Source organism: Drosophila santomea, unplaced genomic scaffold, assembly GCF_016746245.2.
Source record: "Drosophila santomea strain STO CAGO 1482 unplaced genomic scaffold, Prin_Dsan_1.1 Segkk8_quiver_pilon_scaf, whole genome shotgun sequence".
Lineage (NCBI taxonomy): Eukaryota > Metazoa > Arthropoda > Insecta > Diptera > Drosophilidae > Drosophila > Drosophila santomea.
This window is the reverse complement of record NW_025319025.1, coordinates 25,873-34,531: the sequence shown is the minus strand read 5'-3', so window position 1 is coordinate 34,531 and position 8,659 is coordinate 25,873. Positions and strand designations below refer to the sequence as shown.

Sequence of the window (8,659 nt, the reverse complement as noted above, 5' to 3'; positions counted from 1 at the left end):
CGCCTTTTGGCTCAGCGAGAGTATTCAAATAATAAAATGATATTTTACGGCTGCGTGCCGGAGTGAATAGCTGCTCTTTATTAAAGCTCTGGCTTAAGACTAAATACAAAAGAATATGAAAGTGTGGATCTACTCTGGCTCCAATGCATCACGCCATAAACCCATGGTCGGCAAGCCGACTCAGCATTTATGCAACATAGCTCGGTACCCCGGATAAGGGTGTCCGGTTGCTGTTGCTGACCGTTCGTAGCGCGGAGCGCTGAACTCGGTTGGGGCGCGTCAGCATTGTTTATATGAAGTACTAGTGTTTGTGTATTGGTGACAAAAGTGTTGGTACTCTTAGTTGTTAACTTGCACACACATACGTTGACCCAAGTCAATGCGTAACAACCGTTATAATTTGCGAAATTTACAACCAAGACGCCTAAATTTCCATGTCGGACACGAACCCAGATTTCTCCGCTCAAATTCGAGAGCTACAACAACATCTCGAGGCACTTCGGACAAACGTTCCTGCGAACAGAGATGAGACGCCGCACACACAACAACCCGCACCTGTGGTTTGCTCAAGCGGAGCGATCATTCCGTTTGCACCACATTGTCGACGACACTGACAAGTTCGACTTGGTGACACTGCATTTGGAAGAAGTTGTGGTTTTGGCTGTGGAGGACTTGGTCACTTGTGGAGCAGTTCTAACTCAGAACCATGACGGGATTCAGCTCCCAATAGCTTATGCATCACGTTCATTTACAAAAGAAGAAAGCAATAAGAGTACAACCGAACAAGAACTAGCGGCAATTCATTAGGCAATTACCCATTTTAGACCATACATTTATGGCAAACATTTCACCATTAAAACGGACCACAGACCATTAAAGTACCTATTTTCTATGACTAATCCCAGTTCCAATTTAACTCGCATGCGGTTAGAGCTTGAAGAATACGACTTAACAGTAGAATACCTAAAGGGGAAAGATAATTTTGTCGGAGGCGCTCTCTCGCGTATAAATATAACAGAAGACATGCAACATAAAGTCCTGAAAGTCACTACCAGGCAACAAAGTAGACAAGATAAAAACTGTACAGTAACAAATAAGGAACTTGTTGGAGCAGTAATTTATGTTAAAAAGAAACACTTGTAATTTGTAAACTTAGATATGAAATGTAAACATAGCAGAACAGCTTACATGAGAGCTTAATTGTATTTAATGTATTTAAGCCCAACGTACACGAAGTCATAACAAATGATGAAGTACGAAAAGTAGTCCCCTTGCGAATAACTGAATCTATTTGTTTACTAAAACGAGGAAATAAAGTTATTGCAAGAATTGATGTTGACGATTTATATACCAATGGTATTTTTGATTTAGGTCAGTTCTTCCAAAGGCTTGAAATGCAAGCCGGTATACTAAAAATCAGCCAACTCAAATTGGCACCGAGTGAAAAATCTTTGAAACCATTTCAATAGATAATTTCAAAAATAGAGTAGAGTTCAAGAGTAGAGCTACTCCAGCCGGTGACCATTATAAAAACTGAAAAAGAGATACAATCAATACTGTCTACATATCATGACGATCCAATTCAAGAAGGTGATACAGGCATTACAAGAACGCAAAAATAAAAAGACACTAATATTGGAAAAATATGACTCGTCATATAAAAGAGTACATACGTAGATGTCATAAATGCCAAATGTCGATAACAACGACACATACAAAGACCCCAATGACTCACACAGAAACCCAACAAATGCTTTTGATATAGTGACAGTGGACACAGTAGGTCCACTACCGAAATCAGAATATGGCAACGAATACATCGTCACACTTATATGTGATTTAACGAAGAATCTAGTAGCAATCTAGTTGCAAAAAAAACGCATATACTGTCGCAAAAGCTATATTAGAAAATATTATACTAAAGTACGGTCCAATCTAAGTTTTCTGTGTTTGTGTATTATTATGTGCGTGTGCGTCTTATTTAATAATATTGTAGCATTTGTCTAATACGAATATATAAATTGTGTTGTCAAATATAAATATTTAAAAAAGAATATTAAAAAAATAATAATAAAATCGGTTATATAGCTAACGTCAGGCGACGCATCGTTTATCTGCCATTTCGCTTAACTCGGAAAATATTAATAAAATTATGTTTTTACACAATAACATTGAAAATTAAAGAAAAAATATATATATATTTATAAGATAAGAATATAATGTATTATCAGTTATGTAATAATAAACAATAATATTAAAACACGAATTTAGCATCTTTTATTGAAACGCACACACACACCACACATACGCAGACAAGACATTCGAATCACCCATTCACTTTACTCGGTCTTCACTTCATTCGTTTCAGAATGTGCCGTTTGAATTGAATGAATTGAAGTAGGCGCGCGTTGCCGACTTCACTTCGTTCATTTGCAAACGCGCCGAATTCACTTCGTTCGTTTCAACACGAATGTCTCATTTGCCGGTTTGAATGGTGTTATGCAGCCCTCTATTGCGAACATCATATTAGTCTTCGCTCTCATAGCCTGGAAAGGTCCCGTTAAAGCTCGCTTTGCTCGTCGCCTTTGCAAAGAGTACAGCGAATACGCGATCATTTCGATTTTTCAACTCTGAGACGACAAACGCTCTGAAAAGAGCAGGCCACTAAAGTGAAGTGAAAACACGTGCCGTCTTTAAATAAAACAGTAATCGGTCAAGAAAGTGTAGTAAACCGTAGTGCATAAATCGCCACTCTTCGATTCCTAAAATTTGTAAGAAGTGTACATTGTATTTGCAAAGACAGGTAAATAAAAACACGGAACACCGTTATTTTGTGCAGAAACTGATCACGAGTTCTTTACAGAATTGAGGTACTGTTGGCCGGCAAAGTTACACGCCTATGTGCAGCCAAGCCACGCGGGTGCCTCATGCACTCCGACCAAGAAGCCAAGAAAGAGAAAGAAAATATTGACACGAAACGAACCAGTGATGTTGCTGCTGCCTCCGGCCGTATAAGAAAACCTTAAATTCAAAATACTAGATTTAAGCGATACGGTAACCCTATACATTTTAGCGCCCTTCTCTCGATACGACTTGATACGCGCGAATTGTGTGTGCCTTAATATAATAAAGCATTGTAATAAAAGATATACGCAAACTAAGTAAATGGCGAAACCAACATCGCTATAGTGGTGACCCCGACAAGCGCAAATGTGCGAGAATCTGAAAACAATTGTTCGTACTATTGTGAAATTCAAGTGTGTGAGTGTGCACACACATACGTTGACCCAAGTCAATGCGTAACAACCGTTATAATTTGCGAAATTTACAACCAAGACGCCTAAATTTCCATGTCGGACACGAACCCAGATTTCTCCGCTCAAATTCGAGAGCTACAACAACAGCTCGAGGCACTTCGGACAAACGTTCCTGGGAACAGAGATGAGACGCCGCCCACGCACACAAGTGTTACCGTGAATTTGCCAAAATTCACACACAACAACCCGCACCTGTGGTTTGCTCAAGCGGAGCGATCATTCCGTTTGCACCACATTGTCGACGACACTGACAAGTTCGACTTGGTGACACTGCATTTGGAAGAAGTTGTGGTTTTGGCTGTGGAGGACTTGGTCACTTGTGGAGCAGTTCTAACTCAGAACCGTGACGGGATTCAGCTCCCAATAGCTTATGCATCACGTTCATTTACAAAAGAAGAAAGCAATAAGAGTACAACCGAACAAGAACTAGCGGCAATTCATTAGGCAATTACCCATTTTAGACCATACATTTATGGCAAACATTTCACCATTAAAACGGACCACAGACCATTAAAGTACCTATTTTCTATGACTAATCCCAGTTCCAATTTAACTCGCATACGGTTAGAGCTTGAAGAATACGACTTAACAGTAGAATACCTAAAGGGGAAAGATAATTTTGTCGGAGGCGCTCTCTCGCGTATAAATATAACAGAAGACATGCAACATAAAGTCCTGAAAGTCACTACCAGGCAACAAAGTAGACAAGATAAAACTGTACAGTAACAAATAAGGAACTTGTTGGAGCAGTAATTTATGTTAAAAGAAACACTTGTAATTTGTAAACTTAGATATGAAATGTAAACATAGCAGAACAGCTTACATGAGAGCTTAATTGTATTTAATGTATTTAAGCCCAACGTACACGAAGTCATAACAAATGATGAAGTACGAAAAGTAGTCCCCTTGCGAATAACTGAATCTATTTGTTTACTAAAACGAGGAAATAAAGTTATTGCAAGAATTGATGTTGACGATTTATATACCAATGGTATTTTTGATTTAGGTCAGTTCTTTCAAAGGCTTGAAATGCAAGCCGGTATACTAAAAATCAGCCAACTCAAATTGGCACCGAGTGAAAAAATCTTTGAAACCATTTCAATAGATAATTTCAAAAATAGAGTAGAGTTCAAGAGTAGAGCTACTCCAGCTGGTGACCATTATAAAAACTGAAAAAGAGATACAATCAATACTGTCTACATATCATGACGATCCAATTCAAGAAGGTCATACAGGCATTACAAGAACGCAAAAATAAAAAGACACTAATATTGGAAAAATATGACTCGTCATATAAAAGAGTACATACGTAGATGTCATAAATGCCAAATGTCGATAACAACGACACATACAAAGACCCCAATGACTCACACAGAAACCCCAACAAATGCTTTTGATATAGTGACAGTGGACACAGTAGGTCCACTACCGAAATCAGAATATGGCAACGAATACATCGTCACACTTATATGTGATTTAACGAAGAATCTAGTAGCAATCTAGTTGCAAAAAAAACGCATATACTGTCGCAAAAGCTATATTAGAAAATATTATACTAAAGTACGGTCCAATCTAAGTTTTCTGTGTTTGTGTATTATTATGTGCGTGTGCGTCTTATTTAATAATATTGTAGCATTTGTCTAATACGAATATATAAATTGTGTTGTCAAATATAAATATTTAAAAAAGAATATTAAAAAAAAAATAATAAAATCGGTTATATAGCTAACGTCAGGCGACGCATCGTTTATCTGCCATTTCGCTTAACTCGGAAAATATTAATAAAATTATGTTTTTACACAATAACATTGAAAATTAAAGAAAAAATATATATATATTTATAAGATAAGAATATAATGTATTATCAGTTATGTAATAATAAACAATAATATTAAAACACGAATTTAGCATCTTTTATTGAAACTCACACACACACCACACATACGCAGACAAGACATTCGAATCACCCATTCACTTTACTCGGTCTTCACTTCATTCGTTTCAGAATGTGCCGTTTGAATTGAATGAATTGAAGTAGGCGCGCGTTGCCGACTTCACTTCGTTCATTTGCAAACGCGCCGAATTCACTTCGTTCGTTTCAACACGAATGTCTCATTTGCCGGTTTGAATGGTGTTATGCAGCCCTCTATTGCGAACATCATATTAGTCTTCGCTCTCATAGCCTGGAAAGGTCCCGTTAAAGCTCGCTTTGCTCGTCGCCTTTGCAAAGAGTACAGCGAATACGCGATCATTTCGATTTTTCAACTCTGAGACGACAAACGCTCTGAAAAGAGCAGGCCACTAAAGTGAAGTGAAAACACGTGCCGTCTTTAAATAAAACAGTAATCGGTCAAGAAAGTGTAGTAAACCGTAGTGCATAAATCGCCACTCTTCGATTCCTAAAATTTGTAAGAAGTGTACATTGTATTTGCAAAGACAGGTAAATAAAAACACGGAACACCGTTATTTTGTGCAGAAACTGATCACGAGTTCTTTACAGAATTGAGGTACTGTTGGCCGGCAAAGTTACACGCCTATGTGCAGCCAAGCCACGCGGTGTACATATGTACATATTGGCGCGGGTGCGCTGGTATTAGTGCATTCGCGAAACACATATTAATGCCAAGATTTATTTTCTATGAGATCGTAACTGGCGCGAAGGCTTGATCTGCGAATTAGAGACGAAAGAGACAAGGAAAAGGAAGCCAGAACACGTGGAGGAATCAGATAAAGTTCAGTAGATGACAGAAAAGTAGAGAAAATTGCCGTAAGTACGAATATATCGCTGATATAGGGTGCCTCATGCACTCCGACCAAGAAGCCAAGAAAGAGAAAAAAATATTGACACGAAACGAACCAGTGATGTTGCTGCTGCCTCCGGCCGTATAAGAAAACCTTAATTCAAAATATTTTTTCTAAATATTAGATTTAACTTAATTCTAGACATGCCTTAGAAATGTAGAGTTAAATATATATATATGTACATATTGAAATTAGTTTAAGCGGACAAGAATATTTGGAGTACGAGTTGAAAAGAAACTGTGGCGAGACTGATATATTGGTAGCGTCACCTACACTAATACTAGTTTTAAGCGATACGGTAACCCTATACATTTTAGAGCCCTTCTCTCGATACGACTTGATACGCGCGAATTGTGTGTGCCTTAATATAATAAAGCTTTGTAATAAAAGATATACGCAAACTAAGTAAATGGCGAAACCAACATCGCTATAGTGGTGACCCCGACAAGCGCAAATGTGCGAGAATCTGAAAACAATTTTTCGTACTATTGTGAAATTCAAGTTTGTGAGTGTGCACACACATACGTTGACCCAAGTCAATGCGTAACAACCGTTATAATTTGCGAAATTTACAACCAAGACGCCTAAATTTCCATGTCGGACACGAACCCAGATTTCTCCGCTCAAATTCGAGAGCTACAACAACAGCTCGAGGCACTTCGGACAAACGTTCCTGCGAACAGAGATGAGACGCCGCCCACGCACACAAGTGTTACCGTGAATTTGCCAAAATTCACACACAACAACCCGCACCTGTGGTTTGCTCAAGCGGAGCGATCATTCCGTTTGCACCACATTGTCGACGACACTGACAAGTTCGACTTGGTGACTGCATTTGGAAGAAGTTGTGGTTTTGGCTGTGGAGGACTTGGTCACTCGTCCACCGGCAGACAACAAGTACGAAGCAATCAAAACTCCCTTGCTGCAGAAATTCGCTAAATCGCCCGAGTCAAAACTGTGACGACTTCTTCAGGGAGGAGGTGCCACCGGATTAAAGCCTTCGGAAATCTTGGCAAATATGCGACGCTTGGCCCCGGATCCTGGCAGCGAGAGCATCATTCACACCCTATTCCTCGCTGTGATGCCAGCCTCCATTCGTCCGCTGCGCACCGTATGGGATGAGTCGGACTTGGACAAGCTTGCGAAGATTGCAGACAAAATGCTCGAAGCCGTTAGCACGAACGCCTCGTTTGCCATCGGCACATCTTCAAATGCTGTTCCTCCAGCAAATCCGGCTATCTGCGCATTTTTCCCTGCAGATCCTTTGAAAGAACTTTCAGTCAATTTACGTTCGCTCATGCAAGATGTCACGGCATTGAAAAAGGATGTCAAACGCATCCAATCACGCAACCGATCACGCAGTTCATCTCGTGGCGCCAGACCAGCGGACAATTCCGGTCAACAGACATCAGGGCACAGGAAAATCATTGTTTTTAACACAAGCGCTTTGGTGACAACGCAAATAAATGCCGACCACCCTGCGCACGCTCCACGTCGTTAAACTAGAGGAGCTGCCGCCTGACGCGCTGGTCAGCGGCAGCCAGGACAGCAGCAGCGATCCATCAGTTCAATCAGCTTTTCCACAGGAGCAGCGTTTGCACGTCACCGATCGTACTTCCAACATCAGATACCTCATCGATTATGGATCTGTGGTTTCAGTTGTACCTCGCACGCTGATTAAACAGAAAACCACCCAAGCCGAAATGACGCTATACGCAGCAAACCAGACCATCATTCACACCTATGGTAGATATATAACTAATCTGGACTTGGAGCTCAGACGCAATTTCACCTGGCCATTCATCATTGCGGTCGTACACACACCTATAATTGGAGCAGCCTTTTTAGCCGAATTCCAGCTTCTTATTGATCTCAAACACAGATGCCTTATTGACTCGGTCACAGGACTGTCAACAACCGCGTGCCTAGCACAGGCGAAGCAAACATCCGTTTCCGCTGTGCAGGGAATTTATAAATTTCGAGAGCTTCTGCAAGAGTTTGTGGAAGTCACTAAACCGTCATCGAAGCATACAAAGCAACATGATGTACAACACCATATCGAAACATATGGGACCACCGTTTCTGACCGACCACGACGCTTATCTGGAGATAAACTTGCAACTGCGAAAAAGGAAATCAACTTTCTAATCGAGCATATGTCGTCCCTCAAAAAGTCCTTTGTCCAGCCCACTTCACATGGCCACCAAAAAAGACGGTTTCTGGAGGGCATGCGGCGATTATCGTAAGCTCAACTCGATTACGATACCAGATCGCTATCCGATTGCACACATTCACGACTTCACCGAACAGCTACATGGTGGGAAATTCTTCTCAACGCTTGATTTGGTAAAGGCGTACTACCAAATATATTTCGCGGCATGGACTTCGTATATTGCTACATAGACGATATACTGATAACTTCGAAATCGATCACCGAACACGAAGAACATCTTCGAACTACAGCGATCACCGCGGCGCAACTCGAAGAGGAGCACGCCTCGGATTTTGAATTGACATGCATCTTGCAAGGAACTACTTCC

At 40.4% G+C, this 8,659-nt stretch overlaps 1 protein-coding gene across 1 annotated transcript; it reads left to right on the top strand.

The window, feature by feature from the left end:
- Positions 1 to 7,585: 7,585 nt before the first annotated feature.
- Positions 7,586 to 8,365, top strand: LOC122756655. Its single transcript, XM_044006871.1, has one exon. It carries the CDS (start codon positions 7,586 to 7,588, stop codon positions 8,363 to 8,365), a length of 780 nt encoding a protein of 259 aa, XP_043862806.1.
- The last annotated feature ends 294 nt before the right edge of the window (positions 8,366 to 8,659 follow it).

Excerpts from the sequence above, each read along its gene's own strand:
- LOC122756655 (XM_044006871.1), top strand. The coding sequence starts at position 7,586 with ATGCCGACCACCCTGCGCACGCTCCACGTCGTTAAACTAGAGGAGCTG.